Here is a 21,842-nt window from a genome sequence, read left to right on the forward strand (position 1 = left end):
AAAGGAAAAATCATCAGGCTTTATACATTCAGATGTAAACATGAAACATATTCATTTCACTGGCTAATTGCTCTTGTGGTCATCCAAGAGGGACTCAGTTAGATAATAGGGGAGTGAAAAGCCAAAGAGCCTGGAAGGAATGGACTACTGTATTTAACCGTATTTGTATTTTCCATGTACAAATTAGCACATCAAAAGAAAGAAATCCTGCAGAAAGACACATGTTCTTTATTACAGTCCATAGTATTACTTCTGTAAGTATCAGAACAGCAACCAAGAGTGATAAAAAAGCTGCTGGAAAGATGCAAATACCTAATGCAAATGTGTTTAAAGGCCCATCAGACATGACGTGATTTGACTTCTAGTTCAGCAGAGCTCAGGCTGGTTATGGTTTTGGCCATATTCCTTTGAGTTAGACAAGTGTGATTTGCTTGTGCTAGGCTTTTAATAGTAAACTAACAGAAAGGAAAATTTCTGGAAAAAAAGCCTGATTTCTTTGTTGCTCTTAAAAATACTACTTCCTTAGCATGCATAAGTTCATGGAGCAATTTTCCAAAGCAAAATTCTACAAATATCTGGCCTTTCTGTGCAAAGAGAAACTACCTTTTCATACTACTTTTTCAAGACAAGCAGCTTAGTGTCATGGCTCAGATTCTCAAGAGCAGCCATGAAAATACTTAGTCCACAGAGCTCACATCTCAGACAGAGACATCCAGAACCCAGGGAAGATAAGACCTAGTGCTGACATGACATTATGACCCTGTACTCATGACTTCCTTGCTTTCCAGAGCTGGGAAAAAGCCTTTTTGAATTTCCTGAGGATACGATTTATTGGGCCAGCAGTAAAATAGTTTAAAAGATCAGAATATAAAGATCCTCTGTCTTGTCAGACAGCAAGACAAACAAGGGCATAGATGTGAATGCTAATCCCATTTTTAAAGCCTGTTAGAAATGTCAGAAGTAAAGCTGAAACCCATGACTAACAAAATGAGAAAACATTGGTTCTTTTATTTCCTTCATTGTTTTCTGGACTGGCAGAAATTTATTCTGAATAGAAAATGGAGGAAGTTGACTAAGCCAGTTGCAAATACAGATTTACTCACAAGGAAACATTGCCAGAGGTTACAGCCGACATACATTTCTAGCAAGAAGCCTCTGTCTGGGGCACACCCCAGCTAGTTAAAGGAAAGAGCATTGAACTGTCCTGCAGACAGAGTCCCAGCATTGTCCATTGGTGCCATGTCCTCTCCGCTGACAGGGACACAGGGGAAATCCTGCCCCTCATCAGGCTCCTGGCCCGGGGCACAGTGCTGTGGTGGCAGGCTGGGGAGGATGGGCCTGAGGAATTTGAACTCGCTGTTGCCCGAGCCCGTAGTGAGGCTGATCTCGTAGCAGTAGGCGCGGGGCAGGGTCCCTGCAGTGGCTGCATCGGCCAGGCCGCTCGGCAAGTTGTCGGCACCATAAAGCACAGGGCCGGCCTCCAGCTCCTTTCTCTTGCACACCTTGCGAGCCACAAAGGCCACGGTGGAGATGAGGAAGAGCAGGGAGACAAAGACCAAGGAGACGATTAAATAGGTTGTCAGGGAGTCTTGCTGCTCCTCTGTGGCCGGGCTGCTGTGCGGGAGGCGCACGTCGGAGAAGTCCTTGAGCAGGAGTGCGCTCAGAGCTGCGGTGGCTGACAGTGGGGGCTTGCCGTTGTCTCTGACCAGGACAACGAGCTTCTGCTTCACGGCGTCTCTGTCTGTCACCGGCCTCCTCAGACGCACCTCCCCGCTTTGGACACCCACCGAGAACAGCCCGGGCTCGGTGGCCCTCAGCAGGTGGTAGGAGAGCCACGAGTTCTGGCCCGAGTCGGCGTCGACGGCCACCACTTTGGTGATGAGGTAGCCCGCCTCAGCCGACACGGGCACCAGCTCACTGGAGGCTGGGCTGCTCTCCTGGCCTGGGTACAGCACCAGCGGGGCATTGTCATTCTCGTCCAGCACCACAAGGCGCACGGTGACGTTGGCTCTGAGGGGAGGAGAGCCCGCGTCAGAGGCACTGACCGTCACCTGGGTCTGCCTCAAGCGCTCGTAGTCCAGGGGCCGCAGCACAAACACGTGTCCGTTCTCAGAGTTCACCGAGATGCACGAGCACCAGGCCCGCTCTGCCCCTTGCACTGGGGCCAGCGAATAGGTCACCTTGGCATTCAGCCCCACGTCAGCATCTGCAGCGCTGACGGCTCCAACAAACACCGTGGGCACGTTGTTCTCACGCACATACATGGTGTAGGACGTCTGGTTGAAGACGGGCGCGTTGTCATTGACATCCGAGATGTCCACCGTGAAGGTCTGCGTGCTTGTCAGAGGAGGCCACCCCGCATCTGCTGCTGTCACACTCAGGATGTGCTGAGCCCTCTCCTCGCGGTCCAGCGCGCTCACCGTCACCAGCTCATAGTAATTCTTATAGGCTGCCCGCAGGGAGAAGAAGAGCTGATCCTCCAGGGCACACGAGATCTGCCCGTTGGCACCAGAATCCCGGTCCCTGACCGAAAACAGGGCAACCACGGTGCCGGGCACTGTGTTCTCGGGGAGGGGACTGCTGAAGGAACTCACCACCAGCTCTGGGGCATTGTCATTCACATCCACCACCTCCACCAACACCTTGCAGATTGCTGAGAGGCCCCCACCATCTGTGGCTCTCACACGGAGTTCATGACGCACTGAATCCTCAAAGTCCAGAGGTCTTGTGAGTTTAATTTCACCAGTTATTGGATCAATCACAAATGCTGAGTCACTTTTTCCACCTGCTTGGATTAGTTCATAAGAAATGTCCCCATTAACTCCTGCATCCTGATCAGTTGCCAGCACAGTCAGAATCACAGAGCCTTCTGGCATGTTCTCTAAAGTCTTTCCAATGTAACGCTCTTGGGTGAATACTGGAGCATTGTCATTTACATCTAGAATGACAATTTTGACTTGAGTACTGCCACTCCTGGGAGGCGAACCCCCATCTTCAGCAATCACACTGAAATCCATCTCTGCCTGCTCCTCCCTGTCTAGTGCCTTTTCCAACACCAGTTCAAGATATTGGTCATCCTCAGCCCGACTTCCATAGGAGACACTAAAGTACTCGTTCTTAGGAGAGATGCTGTACATTTGGATGCTGTTGCTGCCAATATCGAGGTCCTGGGCCAGCTCCAGTGGGAAACGAGAACCCGGGTCACTCGTTTCCGGGATTCTAAAACTGACTTTTTCTTTTCGGAAAACCGGCGAATGGTCATTGATGTCCTCCAGGGCCACTTCGACCCGAAAGAACTGCAGGGGGTTGGCGAGCAGCAGCTCGAAGGGGAGCATGCAGGTGCCGGCCTGGCCGCACAGCTCCTCCCGGTCCAGCCTCCCCGCCACCACGAGGCGGCCGGAGCCGCCGTCTAAGCGAAAATGCTGCCGGCCGTCCTCCGACACCAGGCGGGCGCGGCGAGCCGACAGCTGCGCCGGCGTCAGCCCCGCGTCCTCCGCCAGCTTGCCCACCAGCGAGCCGCTCTCCGCCTCCTCGGCTACGGAGTAGCGGATGGGCTCGGCTCTGCCAGCGAGCGGCAGCGAGAGGAAAGCAGAGAGACAAAGCACTTGCCTTGCGATCGCCATGGCGCGGCCCCGGCCGGTGTCGGTGTGGGTCTGGCGGATGTCCCCGGCGATTCCCCGCGGAAAGCGGCCAAGTGCGGGGAGGGCGCCTTCCCTCGCTGTGTCCGATTCCGCTGGCGGTCCCAAAGGCACCCGGGGTGTCCCGGCAGCGGGTGACACGGGACAGCGCTCGGCGCCGCAGCCGCTGCCACCTCCGACCGGCTAAACTGGGCTGGTCTAACTTGGTTCAGCCTGTAATCGGCTGAGCTTCTGCGCTGGTCTAAGCTGCTTTTTGCTGCGCTGGGCCGGTATAAACTCGGCTGCGCTGGGCTGGTCTAATCTTGGCTGGGCTGGGCCGGTCCGGGCTCGGCCGCCTCCGCTGCCGCAGCCGCTCGGCGCCGCCTTGGCCGAGGGCACCACCCAGCGGTGCGCGCTGGGACTGCACCCGCCGCCGCCCGCAGCCCGCGCTGCCGCTCGCCCCGGCCCGCGATCCCAAAGCTTTCCCGACACCCGCGGGCAGGAATGGAACGCCGCTTTTCCCAGGCCAGCCCACAGCGGAGGCTCAGCCCAGAACTACAGAGCTTCATCCCTCACTTGAAAAATCCGAGCAGGGATTGTGGGATGCTGACAGCACGGCATGCCAATGAACACTGTATTTGACTGCATCTCCACAGCCAGGAACTATACCCATCCAACAGTGCTTTGGTCAAGGGACAAACTAAGAAAAACACTTGTAAAATTTTGAATGGTCTTGAAGCTACTTTCCCAGAAAAATTGTCCCTACAAATAATTCTGTGTCCACAAAAGGTGTCAAGGTGTTCTCTTTATTTCAGTCTATCAGATTTTTTCAGTCCTAAACTCAGGGTTTTACCAATTTTTAATGATTCATGTACAACATCAGAACAATGCAGTGTGAGGGAGGCTTTCTGAATATTTTAGGCATCACAGACATCATTCTAGCCAGCAGTTATTAAAGATGGGGTGGCAGTCGTTCTCTAGAGGAACAGGCTCAGTACAGTGAACAGTACATTTCAAAGAGTAGAAGGGGAAAGGGGAGAAATGGGAATATAAATGCTCTAACACTAATGGAGATAATCCTTTATGGACAGTTTTCTAGTCTCATCAAGAAGCCACTGAAATCAGAAACAAGAATCAGAAAACACAATTCAAAGTCCTGTCTTCACGTTCTTCTTCATTCTAATTTCAGAAAATTCTTTTTGATGTACATGCAGTTTTTCACACACACAAAGACAATAAATAAGTTTTTATGATTCTCTACAGTAATAGCCAACACTAACACATCTGCTGTTGCTTTATTTCCATAACAAACAGAGGGGGAAAGAACAAAAACCCAAACAAAGGCGAAATGAAGATTTTGCTGTGCATTTCCCTGCTCCTCCCTGCCTTGAAGAGGATGACATCCCTGTACTCATAGGGTCAAAACAGTCTTTAACTCTGCAGGGGTTGAATTGCCAGCATTGCAATGGCTGGATGGGACAAATTCTCTGTTTCATTGGGCAGAAGTTGTGAAGCATCTGCAGATGCACACTGGCTGTACAGACAGACATGCTGCGAAGAAAGTGTCACAACACAGAGCCCGCCCATCCCAGACAGAGACATCCAAACCCCAGAAGGAAAAATCCTATGCTATAAGAACATCATGACACAGTATTCAGAACTACCTTGCTTTTCTGAGCTGGGAAAAAGGGCTTTGGGCCATTTCAGCAAATTTGACATTTGTCTACGCAATTGTGCCATTGTGTCATTGCAATTAATAAGAGGTTCTCTGGACTGGTCGGACAGGAAGAGAGACAGGAGCATAGCTGGAGAGCTAATCCCCTTCTTGAATCTGATCAGAAATGACCAAAACAAAGCTGAACTACATTACTGCTGGAGCAAGAGCCTGACTTTCTTTTATTTTCTCCTTGCGGTTGTTGGAGAAGCTGACAACTTCTATGCTGACTTACAATTAAAGGGACATTGGTTATACCAATTGAAAATACAGCTATACCCTGGAGGAACCACTGCCAAACACTGCAGCCTGGATCCCCGCCTCCCATGACCATTGAAGCCTCTGTCTGTGCAGACCCCAGCTAGTTAAAGGAAAGACAGGCTTTTCCCAGGGCAGCATGAAGCACAGGCTTAGCCCAGAATGACCAAGCTGCATTTCCTGGCAGGAAAAAACAGCCATGGATAGGGCAGTGGTAAACAGCACAGGTATGGCCATGAGTGCTCTATTGGCCGCATCTCCACACTCAGGAACTGTACCCACCCAACAGTGCTTTAGTCAAAGGACAAATTGAAAAAAAGATTTGCAGACTTTGACAAGCCTTTCATTCCCAGAAAGAACATCTCTAAAAAGAATTCTGTTTTCACAAAAGCATTCAGGGTGTTCTCTTTATTTCAGTTTAACACTTTTTTTTCAGTTTCTAACTCAGACTTTCACCAATGTACAGCATTAACCTATACAACATCAGCAGAAGACAGTGTGAGGGATTTTCGAGGATTTCATGCACCACAGACATCATTCAAACAACCAATTATCATAGATGGGGTGACAGTTGTTCTTTAGAAGAACGGGTTCATGAGGATATGATTTGCTTGGCTAACAGTGAAATTGTCTAAAAGCTTAGAATAAAAAGATGCTCTGTCTTTTTAGACAGCAAGAGAAACAAGAGCATACCTGTGAGTGCTAATCACATATGTAAGGCCAGCTGAAAATAACAGTACCAGAGCTGAAATCCAGTACTAATTACATGATTGAACTTTGGCTTCATTATTTCCTTCAATGTGCTTTAGAGCAGAAGATGTTTATTCTGAAGACCATCTGCAGGAAGCTAATTAAACCAATTGCAAATACAGATTTTTCGAGAGGAAAGATTCCCAGAGTTTTCAGCCTAAATCCAGTTCTACCACAAGCCTTGAAGCCCCTGTTTGGGACACACCCCAGCTAGTTAAAGGAAAGAGCATTGAACTGCCCTGCAGACAGAGTCCCAGCATTGTCCATTGGTGCCATGTCCTCTCCGCTGACAGGGACACAGGGGAAATCCTGTCCCTCATCAGGCTCCTGGCCCGGGGCACAGTGCTGTGGTGGCAGGCTGGGGAGGATGGGCCTGAGGAATTTGAACTCGCTGTTGCCCGAGCCCGTAGTGAGGCTGATCTCGTAGCAGTAGGCGCGGGGCAGGGTCCCTGCAGCGGCTGCATCGGCCAGGCTGCTCTGCAAGTTGTCGGCACCATAAAGCACAGGGCCGGCCTCCAGCTCCTTTCTCTTACACGCCTTGCGAGCCACAAAGGCCGCGATGGAGGTGAGGAAGAGCAGGGAGACAAAGACCAAGGAGACAATTAAATAGGTTGTCAGGGAGTCTTGCTGCTCCTCTGTGGCCGGGCTGCTGTGCGGGAGGCGCATGTCGGAGAAGTCCTTGAGCAGGAGTGCGCTCAGAGCTGCGGTGGCTGACAGTGGGGGCTTGCCGTTGTCTCTGACCAGGACAACGAGCTTCTGCTTCACGGCGTCTCTGTCTGTCACCGGCCTCCTCAGACGCACCTCCCCGCTTTGGACACCCACTGAGAACAGCCCGGGCTCGGTGGCCCTCAGCAGGTGGTAGGAGAGCCACGAGTTCTGGCCCGAGTCGGCGTCGACGGCCACCACTTTGGTGATGAGGTAGCCCGCCTCAGCTGACACGGGCACCAGCTCACTGGAGGCTGGGCTGCTCTCCTGGCCTGGGTACAGCACCAGCGGGGCATTGTCATTCTCGTCCAGCACCACAAGGCGCACGGTGACGTTGGCTCTGAGGGGAGGAGAGCCCGCGTCAGAGGCACTGACCGTCACCTGGGTCTGCCTCAAGCGCTCGTAGTCCAGGGGCCGCAGCACAAACACGTGTCCGTTCTCAGAGTTCACCGAGATGCACGAGCACCAGGCCCGCTCTGCCCCTTGCACTGGGGCCAGCGAATAGGTCACCTTGGCATTCAGCCCCACGTCAGCATCTGCAGCGCTGACGGCTCCAACAAACACCGTGGGCACGTTGTTCTCACGCACATACATGGTGTAGGACGTCTGGTTGAAGACGGGCGCGTTGTCATTGACATCCGAGATGTCCACCGTGAAGGTCTGCGTGCTTGTCAGAGGAGGCCACCCCGCATCTGCTGCTGTCACACTCAGGATGTGCTGAGCCCTCTCCTCACGGTCCAGCATGCTCACCGTCACCAGCTCATAGTAATTCTTATAGGCTGCCCGCAGGGAGAAGAAGAGCTGATCCTCCAGGGCACACGAGATCTGCCCGTTGGCACCAGAATCCCGGTCCCTGACCGAAAACAGGGCAACCACGGTGCCGGGCACTGTGTTCTCGGGGAGGGGACTGCTGAAGGAACTCACCACCAGCTCTGGCACATTGTCATTCACATCCACCACCTCCACCAACACCTTGCAGATTGCTGAGAGTCCCCCACCATCTGTGGCCCTCACACTGAGCTCATAAGTCTCTGCTGCCTCAAAGTCCAGGGGTTTTGTGATTTTAATTTCACCAGTTATTGGATCAATCACAAATGCTGAGTCACTCTGTTCCACTGCTTCACTGAGTTCATAGGAAACGTTCCCATTTACTCCTGCATCCTGATCAGTTGCCAGCACAGTCAGAACCACAGAGCCTTCTGGCATGTTCTCCAACATCTTCCCAATGTAACGCTCTTGTGTGAATATGGGAGCATTGTCATTTACATCTAGAATGATAATACAGATCTCAACGGTCCCACTTTTGGGAGGAGAGCCTCCATCCACAGCAATAACCCCAAAATGCATCTCTGCCTGCTCCTCTCTATCTAGTGCTTTTTCTAAAACAAGTTCAATATATTTGTCACCATTACTTCGACTTCCATAAGAGACACTGAAATACTCATTCTCAGGAAAGATGCTGTATGTCTGGATGCTGTTGCTGCCAATATCCAGGTCCCGAGCCACCTCCAGGGGGAAACGTGAGCCCGAATCGCTCGTTTCCGGGATTCTAAAACTGATTTTATCTTTTCGGAAAACGGGCGAATGGTCATTGATGTCCTCCAGAGCCACCTCGACCCGAAAGAACTGCAGGGGGTTGGCGAGCAGCAGCTCGAAGGGGAGCATGCAGGTGCCGGCCTGGCCGCACAGCTCCTCCCGGTCCAGCCTCCCCGCCACCACGAGGCGGCCGGAGCCGCCGTCTAAGCGAAAATGCTGCCGGCCGTCCTCCGACACCAGGCGGGCGCGGCGAGCCGACAGCTGCGCCGGCGTCAGCCCCGCGTCCTCCGCCAGCTTGCCCACCAGCGAGCCGCTCTCCGCCTCCTCGGCTACGGAGTAGCGGATGGGCTCGGCTCTGCCAGCGAGCGGCAGCGAGAGGAAAGCAGAGAGACAAAGCACTTGCCTTGCGATCGCCATGGCGCGGCCCCGGCCGGGGTCGGTGTGGGTCTGGCGGATGTCCCCGGCGATTCCCCGCGGAAAGCGGCCAAGTGCGGGGAGGGCGCCTTCCCTCGCTCTGTCCGATTCCGCTGGCGGTCCCAAAGGCACCCGGGGTGTCCCGGCAGCGGGTGACACGGGACAGCGCTCGGCGCCGCAGCCGCTGCCACCTCCGACCGGCTAAACTGGGCTGGTCTAACTTGTTTCGGGCTGCGATCGGCTGAGCTTCTGCGCTGGACTGAGCTGCTCTGCGCTGCGCTGGTCTAAGCTCGGCTGCGCTGGGCTGGTCTAATCTTGGCTGGGCTGGGCCGGTCCGGGCTTGGCCGCCTCCGCTGCCGCAGCCGCTCGGCGCCGCCTTGGCCGAGGGCACCACCCAGCGGTGCGCGCTGGGACTGCACCCGCCGCCGCCCGCAGCCCGCGCTGCCGCTCGCCCCGGCCCGCGATCCCAAAGCTTTCCCGACACCCGCGGGCAGGAACGGAACGCCGCTTTTCCCAGGCCAGCCTGAAGCATTGGCTCAGCCCACAACGACAGAGCCTCATCCCTCAGCAGGAGAAACCGAGCTGGCGTAGGGCTCGGGTAGAAGCACCGGCATGGCAATGAACACTCCAATGGCTGCATGTCTAAATTCAGGAAGTGCACCCACCCAATACTGCTTCTGTCAAGGGACGTAGTCAGAAATAGGCTCGCAGAATTTTCAAAAGGATTCACAGGGCTCTTCCAGAAAGAACGTCAATACAAAAACTTCTGTCTCCTGGAAAGGATTCTGGGTCTTCTCTTTATTTCACTTCTACATATTATTCCAATTCTTAGACTCATAAGCATAGCAGTTTGCTGTCTCAAACTGTTCGACTTCAGCACAATACAATGTGAGGGAGTCCTTCATATTATTCCATGCATCACAGACATCATTCAAACAGCCAGTTATTATAGATGGGGTGGCAGTCCTTCTCCAGAGGAACAAGCAAAATAATGCTCACTTAGAGGGCAGAAGAAGAAACTGCAAAAATGTGAATGCAACTGCTCTAACACAAATGCAGATGAGCCTGTAAGGACAGCTTTTTAGTCTCAACAAGAAGCCACTGAATTCAGAAACAATAATGAGGAAACAAAACTCAAGTCCTGTTTTCATGTTCTTCTTGATTCGATCTTTAGAAAATTCTCTTTGATGGACACGTGCTGTTTTCATGCACACAAAGACAATGAATAAGTTTTCATTACACCCTACAGTTACAGCCTACCCTAACATATCTGCTGCTGCTGTATGACCAAGACAATCGGATGGGGACAGATAACCAAAACCTCACATAGGCCAAGGGAAGATTTTGTTGTGCATTTTCCTGCTCCTCTCTTCCTTGAAGAGGATGACACACCTGTACTCACAGGGTCAAAAAAGGTTTTACCCTGCAGAGCTGCAATTACCAGCATTGCAATGGCTGGATGGACAAATTCCCTGTTTCACTGGGCAGCACTACTGAACCATCAGCAGACACACAATGGCTGTACAGACAGACATACTGAGAAGAAAATGTAACACACAGAGCCCACCCATCCTAGACAGACACATCCAAACCCCAGAAGGAATAATCCTATGCTGAAAGAACACAGGGACACAGTATTCAGAACTACCTTGCTTTTCTGAGCTGGGAAAAAGGGCTTTGAGCCATTTTAGCAAGTGTGACATTTGTCTACTCAGTTGTGCCATTTTGTTAAAGCAATTAATAAGAGGGTCATGGTTTGGTCGGACATCAAGAGAGACACAATCAGAGCTGGAGTGCTAATCCCCTCGTCAAAGCCTATCAGAAATGACCAAAACAGCTGAACTTGATCACTTCTGGAGTGAGAGCCTGACTTTCTTTTATGTTCTTCTTGCTGTTGTTGGAGAAGCTGACAATTTCTATTCCTACTTAGAATTAACAGAAAATTGGTTATACCAATTGGAAATAGAGATCTGTTCTGGAAGAAGCATTGCCACATGCAGCATCCTGGATCCCTTTCAACCATGACCATTGAAGCCTCTGTCTGTGCAAACCCCAGCTAGTTAAAGGAAAGAGTATTGAACTGTCCTGCAGACAGAGTCCCAGCATTGTCTGGGGCCATGTCCTCTGTGCTGACAGGGACACAGGGGAAATCCTGTCCCTCATCAGGGCCCTGGCCCGTGTCACAGTGCTGTGGTGGCAGGCTGGGGAGGATGGGCCTGAGGAATTTGAACAGCCCACAACGACCAAGCCGCATTGCTGGGAGGACAAACCGCACACGGACAGGGCAGTGTAACAGCGCGGGCATGCAAACAAACACTCTCCCGGCTGCATCTCCAAACTCAGGAACTGCACCCACACAACATTGCTTCTGTCAAAGGACAAGGGGAAAAAATGCTTGCTGAATTTTGAAAAGCCTTGACAGAGCTTTCCAAGAAAAAACATGTCTATAAAGAATTCTGTCTCCAAAACACTATTTCAGGTGTTCTCTTTATTTCAATTCTACATATTTCTTTCAATTTTTCAAACTCAGAGTCATACCAGTTTACAAAGTTAATCTCCAAAACTTCAGCACAAGAAAGTGTGAGGGTAGGGAGTCTTTCTGAATATTTCATGCATAACAGACATCATTTAAACAAGCAGTTATTATAGATGGGGTGGCAGTCCTTCTCTAGTCAAACAGGATAACAATGTTCAGTACCATTTTAGAGGATAGAAAGAGAAAGGGCAACAATGGGAATGCAAAAGCTCTAACACAAACATAGGCAATCTTGAAGGGACAGCTTTCTAGTCCCAACAAGAAGCAAGTGAATTCAGAAAGAAAAATCAGGAAACAAAACTCAATGTCATGTTTTCAGGTTCTTCTTGATTCTTACTTCAGAAAATTCTCTTTGATGGACATGTGGAGTTCTCATACACATTAAGGCAATGAATAAGTATTCATGACACTGAACAGTTACAGCCAAACCTAACACATCTGCTGCTGCTTTATTTCCAAGACAATTTCAAAAGGACAGATAACCAAAGCCACATATAGGCCAAGGGAAGATTTTGCTGTGCATTTTCCTGCTCCTCTCTGCTTTGAAGAGGATGACACCAGTGTCCACATAGTGTCAAAATAGCCTTTTACCCTGCAGAGCTGGAATTGGCATCATTGCAATGGCTGGATGGGACAAATTCCCTGTTTCACAGGGCAGCACAACTGAAGCATCTGTAGGTCCACAATGGCTGTACAGACAGACATACTGAGAAGAAAGTATAACACACAGAGCCTACCCATCCCAGACAGAGAAATCCAGAACCCAGAAGGAAAAATCCTATGCTAACAAAATATCATGACACAGTATTCAGAACTGCCTTGCTTTTCAGAGCTGGGAAATAGGACTTTGGGCAATTTCAGGAAGTTTGACATTTGTCTACTCAATTGTGTCATTGTGTTACAGCAATTATTGGAGGTTCATGGTCTGCTCTGACAGCAAGAGAGCATAGCTGGAGTGCTAACCTCCTCCTCAAAGCCTACGGAAAATGACCATAAGAGAGCAAAAGTAGACTACTGCCAGATTGAGACCCTGACATTTTTTATTTTCTTCTTGCTACTGCTGGAGCAGCTGAAAACTTCTATCCTGACTTAGAATTTGCAGGAAATTGGCTATGTTAAATGGGAACATATCCTCTCTGGGCGAACTGTTGCCACATGCTGCAGCCTGGATCCTCTCCTCCCATGACCATTGAAGCCTCTGTCTTTGCAGACCCCAGCTAGTTAAAGGAAAGAGCATTGAACTGCCCTGCAGACAGAGTCCCAGCATTGTCCATTGGTGCCATGTCCTCTCTGCTGACAGGGACACAGGGGAAATCCTGTCCCTCATCAGGCTCCTGGCCCGGGGCACAGTGCTGTGGTGGCAGGCTGGGGAGGATGGGCCTGAGGAATTTGAACTCACTGTTGCCCGAGCCCGTAGTGAGGCTGATCTCGTAGCAGTAGGCGCGGGGCAGGGTCCCTGCAGCAGCTGCATCGGCCACGCTGCTCTGCAAGTTGTCGGCACCATAAAGCACAGGGCCGGCCTCCAGCTCCTTTCTCTTGCACACCTTGCGAGCCACAAAGGCCACGGTGGAGATGAGGAAGAGCAGGGAGACAAAGACCAAGGAGACGATTAAATAGGTTGTCAGGGAGTCTTGCTGCTCCTCTGTGGCCGGGCTGCTGTGCGGGAGGCGCACGTCGGAGAAGTCCTTGAGCAGGAGTGCGCTCAGAGCTGTGGTGGCTGACAGTGGGGGCTTGCCGTTGTCTCTGACCAGGACAACGAGCTTCTGCTTCACGGCGTCTCTGTCTGTCACCGGCCTCCTCAGACGCACCTCCCCGCTTTGGACACCCACCGAGAACAGCCCGGGCTCGGTGGCCCTCAGCAGGTGGTAGGAGAGCCACGAGTTCTGGCCCGAGTCGGCGTCGACGGCCACCACTTTGGTGATGAGGTAGCCCGCCTCAGCCGACACGGGCACCAGCTCACTGGAGGCTGGGCTGCTCTCCTGGCCTGGGTACAGCACCAGCGGGGCATTGTCATTCTCGTCCAGCACCACAAGGCGCACGGTGACGTTGGCTCTGAGGGGAGGAGAGCCCGCGTCAGAGGCACTGACCGTCACCTGGGTCTGCCTCAAGCGCTCGTAGTCCAGGGGCCGCAGCACAAACACGTGTCCGTTCTCAGAGTTCACCGAGATGCACGAGCACCAGGCCCGCTCTGCCCCTTGCACTGGGGCCAGCGAATAGGTCACCTTGGCATTCAGCCCCACGTCAGCATCTGCAGCGCTGACGGCTCCAACAAACACCGTGGGCACGTTGTTCTCACGCACATACATGGTGTAGGACGTCTGGTTGAAGACGGGCGCGTTGTCATTGACATCCGAGATGTCCACCGTGAAGGTCTGCGTGCTTGTCAGAGGAGGCCACCCCGCATCTGCTGCTGTCACACTCAGGATGTGCTGAGCCCTCTCCTCGCGGTCCAGCGCGCTCACCGTCACCAGCTCATAGTAATTCTTATAGGCTGCCCGCAGGGAGAAGAAGAGCTGATCCTCCAGGGCACACGAGATCTGCCCGTTGGCACCAGAATCCCGGTCCCTGACCGAAAACAGGGCAACCACGGTGCCGGGCACTGTGTTCTCGGGGAGGGGACTGCTGAAGGAACTCACCACCAGCTCTGGGGCATTGTCATTCACATCCACCACCTCCACCAACACCTTGCAGATTGCTGAGAGGCCCCCACCATCTGTGGCTCTCACACGGAGTTCATGACGCACTGAATCCTCAAAGTCCAGAGGTCTTGTGAGTTTAATTTCACCAGTTATTGGATCAATCACAAATGCTGAGTCACTTTTTCCACCTGCTTGGATTAGTTCATAAGAAATGTCCCCATTAACTCCTGCATCCTGATCAGTTGCCAGCACAGTCAGAATCACAGAGCCTTCTGGCATGTTCTCTAAAGTCTTTCCAATGTAACGCTCTTGGGTGAATACTGGAGCATTGTCATTTACATCTAGAATGACAATTTTGACTTGAGTACTGCCACTCCTGGGAGGCGAACCCCCATCTTCAGCAATCACACTGAAATCCATCTCTGCCTGCTCCTCCCTGTCTAGTGCCTTTTCCAACACCAGTTCAAGATATTGGTCATCCTCAGCCCGACTTCCATAGGAGACACTAAAGTACTCGTTCTTAGGAGAGATGCTGTACATTTGGATGCTGTTGCTGCCAATATCGAGGTCCTGGGCCAGCTCCAGTGGGAAACGAGAACCCGGGTCACTCGTTTCCGGGATTCTAAAACTGACTTTTTCTTTTCGGAAAACCGGCGAATGGTCATTGATGTCCTCCAGGGCCACCTCGACCCGAAAGAACTGCAGGGGGTTGGCGAGCAGCAGCTCGAAGGGGAGCATGCAGGTGCCGGCCTGGCCGCACAGCTCCTCCCGGTCCAGCCTCCCCGCCACCACGAGGCGGCCGGAGCCGCCGTCTAAGCGAAAATGCTGCCGGCCGTCCTCCGACACCAGGCGGGCGCGGCGAGCCGACAGCTGCGCCGGCGTCAGCCCCGCGTCCTCCGCCAGCTTGCCCACCAGCGAGCCGCTCTCCGCCTCCTCGGCTACGGAGTAGCGGATGGGCTCGGCTCTGCCAGCGAGCGGCAGCGAGAGGAAAGCAGAGAGACAAAGCACTTGCCTTGCGATCGCCATGGCGCGGCCCCGGCCGGTGTCGGTGTGGGTCTGGCGGATGTCCCCGGCGATTCCCCGCGGAAAGCGGCCAAGTGCGGGGAGGGCGCCTTCCCTCGCTGTGTCCGATTCCGCTGGCGGTCCCAAAGGCACCCGGGGTGTCCCGGCAGCGGGTGACACGGGACAGCGCTCGGCGCCGCAGCCGCTGCCACCTCCGACCGGCTAAACTGGGCTGGTCTAACTTGGTTCAGCCTGTAATCGGCTGAGCTTCTGCGCTGGTCTAAGCTGCTTTTTGCTGCGCTGGGCCGGTATAAACTCGGCTGCGCTGGGCTGGTCTAATCTTGGCTGGGCTGGGCCGGTCCGGGCTCGGCCGCCTCCGCTGCCGCAGCCGCTCGGCGCCGCCTTGGCCGAGGGCACCACCCAGCGGTGCGCGCTGGGACTGCACCCGCCGCCGCCCGCAGCCCGCGCTGCCGCTCGCCCCGGCCCGCGATCCCAAAGCTTTCCCGACACCCGCGGGCAGGAATGGAACGCCGCTTTTCCCAGGCCAGCCCACAGCGGAGGCTCAGCCCAGAACTACAGAGCTTCATCCCTCACTTGAAAAATCCGAGCAGGGATTGTGGGATGCTGACAGCACGGCATGCCAATGAACACTGTATTTGACTGCATCTCCACAGCCAGGAACTATACCCATCCAACAGTGCTTTGGTCAAGGGACAAACTAAGAAAAACACTTGTAAAATTTTGAATGGTCTTGAAGCTACTTTCCCAGAAAAATTGTCCCTACAAATAATTCTGTGTCCACAAAAGGTGTCAAGGTGTTCTCTTTATTTCAGTCTATCAGATTTTTTCAGTCCTAAACTCAGGGTTTTACCAATTTTTAATGATTCATGTACAACATCAGAACAATGCAGTGTGAGGGAGGCTTTCTGAATATTTTAGGCATCACAGACATCATTCTAGCCAGCAGTTATTAAAGATGGGGTGGCAGTCGTTCTCTAGAGGAACAGGCTCAGTACAGTGAACAGTACATTTCAAAGAGTAGAAGGGGAAAGGGGAGAAATGGGAATATAAATGCTCTAACACTAATGGAGATAATCCTTTATGGACAGTTTTCTAGTCTCATCAAGAAGCCACTGAAATCAGAAACAAGAATCAGAAAACACAATTCAAAGTCCTGTCTTCACGTTCTTCTTCATTCTAATTTCAGAAAATTCTTTTTGATGTACATGCAGTTTTTCACACACACAAAGACAATAAATAAGTTTTTATGATTCTCTACAGTAATAGCCAACACTAACACATCTGCTGTTGCTTTATTTCCATAACAAACAGAGGGGGAAAGAACAAAAACCCAAACAAAGGCGAAATGAAGATTTTGCTGTGCATTTCCCTGCTCCTCCCTGCCTTGAAGAGGATGACATCCCTGTACTCATAGGGTCAAAACAGTCTTTAACTCTGCAGGGGTTGAATTGCCAGCATTGCAATGGCTGGATGGGACAAATTCTCTGTTTCATTGGGCAGAAGTTGTGAAGCATCTGCAGATGCACACTGGCTGTACAGACAGACATGCTGCGAAGAAAGTGTCACAACACAGAGCCCGCCCATCCCAGACAGAGACATCCAAACCCCAGAAGGAAAAATCCTATGCTATAAGAACATCATGACACAGTATTCAGAACTACCTTGCTTTTCTGAGCTGGGAAAAAGGGCTTTGGGCCATTTCAGCAAATTTGACATTTGTCTACGCAATTGTGCCATTGTGTCATTGCAATTAATAAGAGGTTCTCTGGACTGGTCGGACAGGAAGAGAGACAGGAGCATAGCTGGAGAGCTAATCCCCTTCTTGAATCTGATCAGAAATGACCAAAACAAAGCTGAACTACATTACTGCTGGAGCAAGAGCCTGACTTTCTTTTATTTTCTCCTTGCGGTTGTTGGAGAAGCTGACAACTTCTATGCTGACTTACAATTAAAGGGACATTGGTTATACCAATTGAAAATACAGCTATACCCTGGAGGAACCACTGCCAAACACTGCAGCCTGGATCCCCGCCTCCCATGACCATTGAAGCCTCTGTCTGTGCAGACCCCAGCTAGTTAAAGGAAAGACAGGCTTTTCCCAGGGCAGCATGAAGCACAGGCTTAGCCCAGAATGACCAAGCTGCATTTCCTGGCAGGAAAAAACAGCCATGGATAGGGCAGTGGTAAACAGCACAGGTATGGCCATGAGTGCTCTATTGGCCGCATCTCCACACTCAGGAACTGTACCCACCCAACAGTGCTTTAGTCAAAGGACAAATTGAAAAAAAGATTTGCAGACTTTGACAAGCCTTTCATTCCCAGAAAGAACATCTCTAAAAAGAATTCTGTTTTCACAAAAGCATTCAGGGTGTTCTCTTTATTTCAGTTTAACACTTTTTTTTCAGTTTCTAACTCAGACTTTCACCAATGTACAGCATTAACCTATACAACATCAGCAGAAGACAGTGTGAGGGATTTTCGAGGATTTCATGCACCACAGACATCATTCAAACAACCAATTATCATAGATGGGGTGACAGTTGTTCTTTAGAAGAACGGGTTCATGAGGATATGATTTGCTTGGCTAACAGTGAAATTGTCTAAAAGCTTAGAATAAAAAGATGCTCTGTCTTTTTAGACAGCAAGAGAAACAAGAGCATACCTGTGAGTGCTAATCACATATGTAAGGCCAGCTGAAAATAACAGTACCAGAGCTGAAATCCAGTACTAATTACATGATTGAACTTTGGCTTCATTATTTCCTTCAATGTGCTTTAGAGCAGAAGATGTTTATTCTGAAGACCATCTGCAGGAAGCTAATTAAACCAATTGCAAATACAGATTTTTCGAGAGGAAAGATTCCCAGAGTTTTCAGCCTAAATCCAGTTCTACCACAAGCCTTGAAGCCCCTGTTTGGGACACACCCCAGCTAGTTAAAGGAAAGAGCATTGAACTGCCCTGCAGACAGAGTCCCAGCATTGTCCATTGGTGCCATGTCCTCTCCGCTGACAGGGACACAGGGGAAATCCTGTCCCTCATCAGGCTCCTGGCCCGGGGCACAGTGCTGTGGTGGCAGGCTGGGGAGGATGGGCCTGAGGAATTTGAACTCGCTGTTGCCCGAGCCCGTAGTGAGGCTGATCTCGTAGCAGTAGGCGCGGGGCAGGGTCCCTGCAGCGGCTGCATCGGCCAGGCTGCTCTGCAAGTTGTCGGCACCATAAAGCACAGGGCCGGCCTCCAGCTCCTTTCTCTTACACGCCTTGCGAGCCACAAAGGCCGCGATGGAGGTGAGGAAGAGCAGGGAGACAAAGACCAAGGAGACAATTAAATAGGTTGTCAGGGAGTCTTGCTGCTCCTCTGTGGCCGGGCTGCTGTGCGGGAGGCGCATGTCGGAGAAGTCCTTGAGCAGGAGTGCGCTCAGAGCTGCGGTGGCTGACAGTGGGGGCTTGCCGTTGTCTCTGACCAGGACAACGAGCTTCTGCTTCACGGCGTCTCTGTCTGTCACCGGCCTCCTCAGACGCACCTCCCCGCTTTGGACACCCACTGAGAACAGCCCGGGCTCGGTGGCCCTCAGCAGGTGGTAGGAGAGCCACGAGTTCTGGCCCGAGTCGGCGTCGACGGCCACCACTTTGGTGATGAGGTAGCCCGCCTCAGCTGACACGGGCACCAGCTCACTGGAGGCTGGGCTGCTCTCCTGGCCTGGGTACAGCACCAGCGGGGCATTGTCATTCTCGTCCAGCACCACAAGGCGCACGGTGACGTTGGCTCTGAGGGGAGGAGAGCCCGCGTCAGAGGCACTGACCGTCACCTGGGTCTGCCTCAAGCGCTCGTAGTCCAGGGGCCGCAGCACAAACACGTGTCCGTTCTCAGAGTTCACCGAGATGCACGAGCACCAGGCCCGCTCTGCCCCTTGCACTGGGGCCAGCGAATAGGTCACCTTGGCATTCAGCCCCACGTCAGCATCTGCAGCGCTGACGGCTCCAACAAACACCGTGGGCACGTTGTTCTCACGCACATACATGGTGTAGGACGTCTGGTTGAAGACGGGCGCGTTGTCATTGACATCCGAGATGTCCACCGTGAAGGTCTGCGTGCTTGTCAGAGGAGGCCACCCCGCATCTGCTGCTGTCACACTCAGGATGTGCTGAGCCCTCTCCTCACGGTCCAGCATGCTCACCGTCACCAGCTCATAGTAATTCTTATAGGCTGCCCGCAGGGAGAAGAAGAGCTGATCCTCCAGGGCACACGAGATCTGCCCGTTGGCACCAGAATCCCGGTCCCTGACCGAAAACAGGGCAACCACGGTGCCGGGCACTGTGTTCTCGGGGAGGGGACTGCTGAAGGAACTCACCACCAGCTCTGGCACATTGTCATTCACATCCACCACCTCCACCAACACCTTGCAGATTGCTGAGAGTCCCCCACCATCTGTGGCCCTCACACTGAGCTCATAAGTCTCTGCTGCCTCAAAGTCCAGGGGTTTTGTGATTTTAATTTCACCAGTTATTGGATCAATCACAAATGCTGAGTCACTCTGTTCCACTGCTTCACTGAGTTCATAGGAAACGTTCCCATTTACTCCTGCATCCTGATCAGTTGCCAGCACAGTCAGAACCACAGAGCCTTCTGGCATGTTCTCCAACATCTTCCCAATGTAACGCTCTTGTGTGAATATGGGAGCATTGTCATTTACATCTAGAATGATAATACAGATCTCAACGGTCCCACTTTTGGGAGGAGAGCCTCCATCCACAGCAATAACCCCAAAATGCATCTCTGCCTGCTCCTCTCTATCTAGTGCTTTTTCTAAAACAAGTTCAATATATTTGTCACCATTACTTCGACTTCCATAAGAGACACTGAAATACTCATTCTCAGGAAAGATGCTGTATGTCTGGATGCTGTTGCTGCCAATATCCAGGTCCCGAGCCACCTCCAGGGGGAAACGTGAGCCCGAATCGCTCGTTTCCGGGATTCTAAAACTGATTTTATCTTTTCGGAAAACGGGCGAATGGTCATTGATGTCCTCCAGAGCCACCTCGACCCGAAAGAACTGCAGGGGGTTGGCGAGCAGCAGCTCGAAGGGGAGCATGCAGGTGCCGGCCTGGCCGCACAGCTCCTCCCGGTCCAGCCTCCCCGCCACCACGAGGCGGCCGGAGCCGCCGTCTAAGCGAAAATGCTGCCGGCCGTCCTCCGACACCAGGCGGGCGCGGCGAGCCGACAGCTGCGCCGGCGTCAGCCCCGCGTCCTCCGCCAGCTTGCCCACCAGCGAGCCGCTCTCCGCCTCCTCGGCTACGGAGTAGCGGATGGGCTCGGCTCTGCCAGCGAGCGGCAGCGAGAGGAAAGCAGAGAGACAAAGCACTTGCCTTGCGATCGCCATGGCGCGGCCCCGGCCGGGGTCGGTGTGGGTCTGGCGGATGTCCCCGGCGATTCCCCGCGGAAAGCGGCCAAGTGCGGGGAGGGCGCCTTCCCTCGCTCTGTCCGATTCCGCTGGCGGTCCCAAAGGCACCCGGGGTGTCCCGGCAGCGGGTGACACGGGACAGCGCTCGGCGCCGCAGCCGCTGCCACCTCCGACCGGCTAAACTGGGCTGGTCTAACTTGTTTCGGGCTGCGATCGGCTGAGCTTCTGCGCTGGACTGAGCTGCTCTGCGCTGCGCTGGTCTAAGCTCGGCTGCGCTGGGCTGGTCTAATCTTGGCTGGGCTGGGCCGGTCCGGGCTTGGCCGCCTCCGCTGCCGCAGCCGCTCGGCGCCGCCTTGGCCGAGGGCACCACCCAGCGGTGCGCGCTGGGACTGCACCCGCCGCCGCCCGCAGCCCGCGCTGCCGCTCGCCCCGGCCCGCGATCCCAAAGCTTTCCCGACACCCGCGGGCAGGAACGGAACGCCGCTTTTCCCAGGCCAGCCTGAAGCATTGGCTCAGCCCACAACGACAGAGCCTCATCCCTCAGCAGGAGAAACCGAGCTGGCGTAGGGCTCGGGTAGAAGCACCGGCATGGCAATGAACACTCCAATGGCTGCATGTCTAAATTCAGGAAGTGCACCCACCCAATACTGCTTCTGTCAAGGGACGTAGTCAGAAATAGGCTCGCAGAATTTTCAAAAGGATTCACAGGGCTCTTCCAGAAAGAACGTCAATACAAAAACTTCTGTCTCCTGGAAAGGATTCTGGGTCTTCTCTTTATTTCACTTCTACATATTATTCCAATTCTTAGACTCATAAGCATAGCAGTTTGCTGTCTCAAACTGTTCGACTTCAGCACAATACAATGTGAGGGAGTCCTTCATATTATTCCATGCATCACAGACATCATTCAAACAGCCAGTTATTATAGATGGGGTGGCAGTCCTTCTCCAGAGGAACAAGCAAAATAATGCTCACTTAGAGGGCAGAAGAAGAAACTGCAAAAATGTGAATGCAACTGCTCTAACACAAATGCAGATGAGCCTGTAAGGACAGCTTTTTAGTCTCAACAAGAAGCCACTGAATTCAGAAACAATAATGAGGAAACAAAACTCAAGTCCTGTTTTCATGTTCTTCTTGATTCGATCTTTAGAAAATTCTCTTTGATGGACACGTGCTGTTTTCATGCACACAAAGACAATGAATAAGTTTTCATTACACCCTACAGTTACAGCCTACCCTAACATATCTGCTG

At 52.5% G+C, this 21,842-nt stretch overlaps 4 protein-coding genes across 4 annotated transcripts; all 4 read right to left on the bottom strand.

Annotated features, from left to right (window-relative positions):
• Positions 1–1,175: 1,175 nt before the first annotated feature.
• LOC310914976 (protocadherin beta-15-like) lies at positions 1,176–3,663 on the bottom strand (the record flags this gene model as incomplete). The annotated part of the gene is made up of 1 exon (XM_083871494.1): positions 1,176–3,663. The coding sequence occupies exon 1, from the start codon at positions 3,621–3,623 to the stop codon at positions 1,176–1,178; it is 2,448 nt and encodes an 815-aa protein (XP_083727620.1). The 5' UTR covers positions 3,624–3,663.
• A 2,402-nt stretch (positions 3,664–6,065) lies between these two features.
• Positions 6,066–8,997, bottom strand: LOC310915194 (protocadherin beta-15-like; the record flags this gene model as incomplete). Its single annotated transcript, XM_083871905.1, has 1 exon — positions 6,066–8,997. One exon carries the CDS (start codon positions 8,995–8,997, stop codon positions 6,550–6,552), a length of 2,448 nt encoding a protein of 815 aa, XP_083728031.1. The 3' UTR covers positions 6,066–6,549.
• A 3,750-nt stretch (positions 8,998–12,747) lies between these two features.
• LOC310914977 (protocadherin beta-15-like) lies at positions 12,748–15,235 on the bottom strand (the record flags this gene model as incomplete). The annotated part of the gene is made up of 1 exon (XM_083871495.1): positions 12,748–15,235. Exon 1 carries the CDS (start codon positions 15,193–15,195, stop codon positions 12,748–12,750), a length of 2,448 nt encoding a protein of 815 aa, XP_083727621.1. The 5' UTR covers positions 15,196–15,235.
• Positions 15,236–17,645: 2,410 nt separating this feature from the next.
• On the bottom strand, positions 17,646–20,569 carry LOC310915195 (protocadherin beta-15-like; the record flags this gene model as incomplete). The annotated part of the gene is made up of 1 exon (XM_083871906.1): positions 17,646–20,569. One exon carries the CDS (start codon positions 20,567–20,569, stop codon positions 18,122–18,124), a length of 2,448 nt encoding a protein of 815 aa, XP_083728032.1. The 3' UTR covers positions 17,646–18,121.
• Between the last annotated feature and the right edge of the window lie 1,273 nt (positions 20,570–21,842).

Source organism: Zosterops lateralis, assembly GCF_965231275.1.
Source record: "Zosterops lateralis genome assembly, chromosome: 14".
NCBI lineage: Eukaryota > Metazoa > Chordata > Aves > Passeriformes > Zosteropidae > Zosterops > Zosterops lateralis.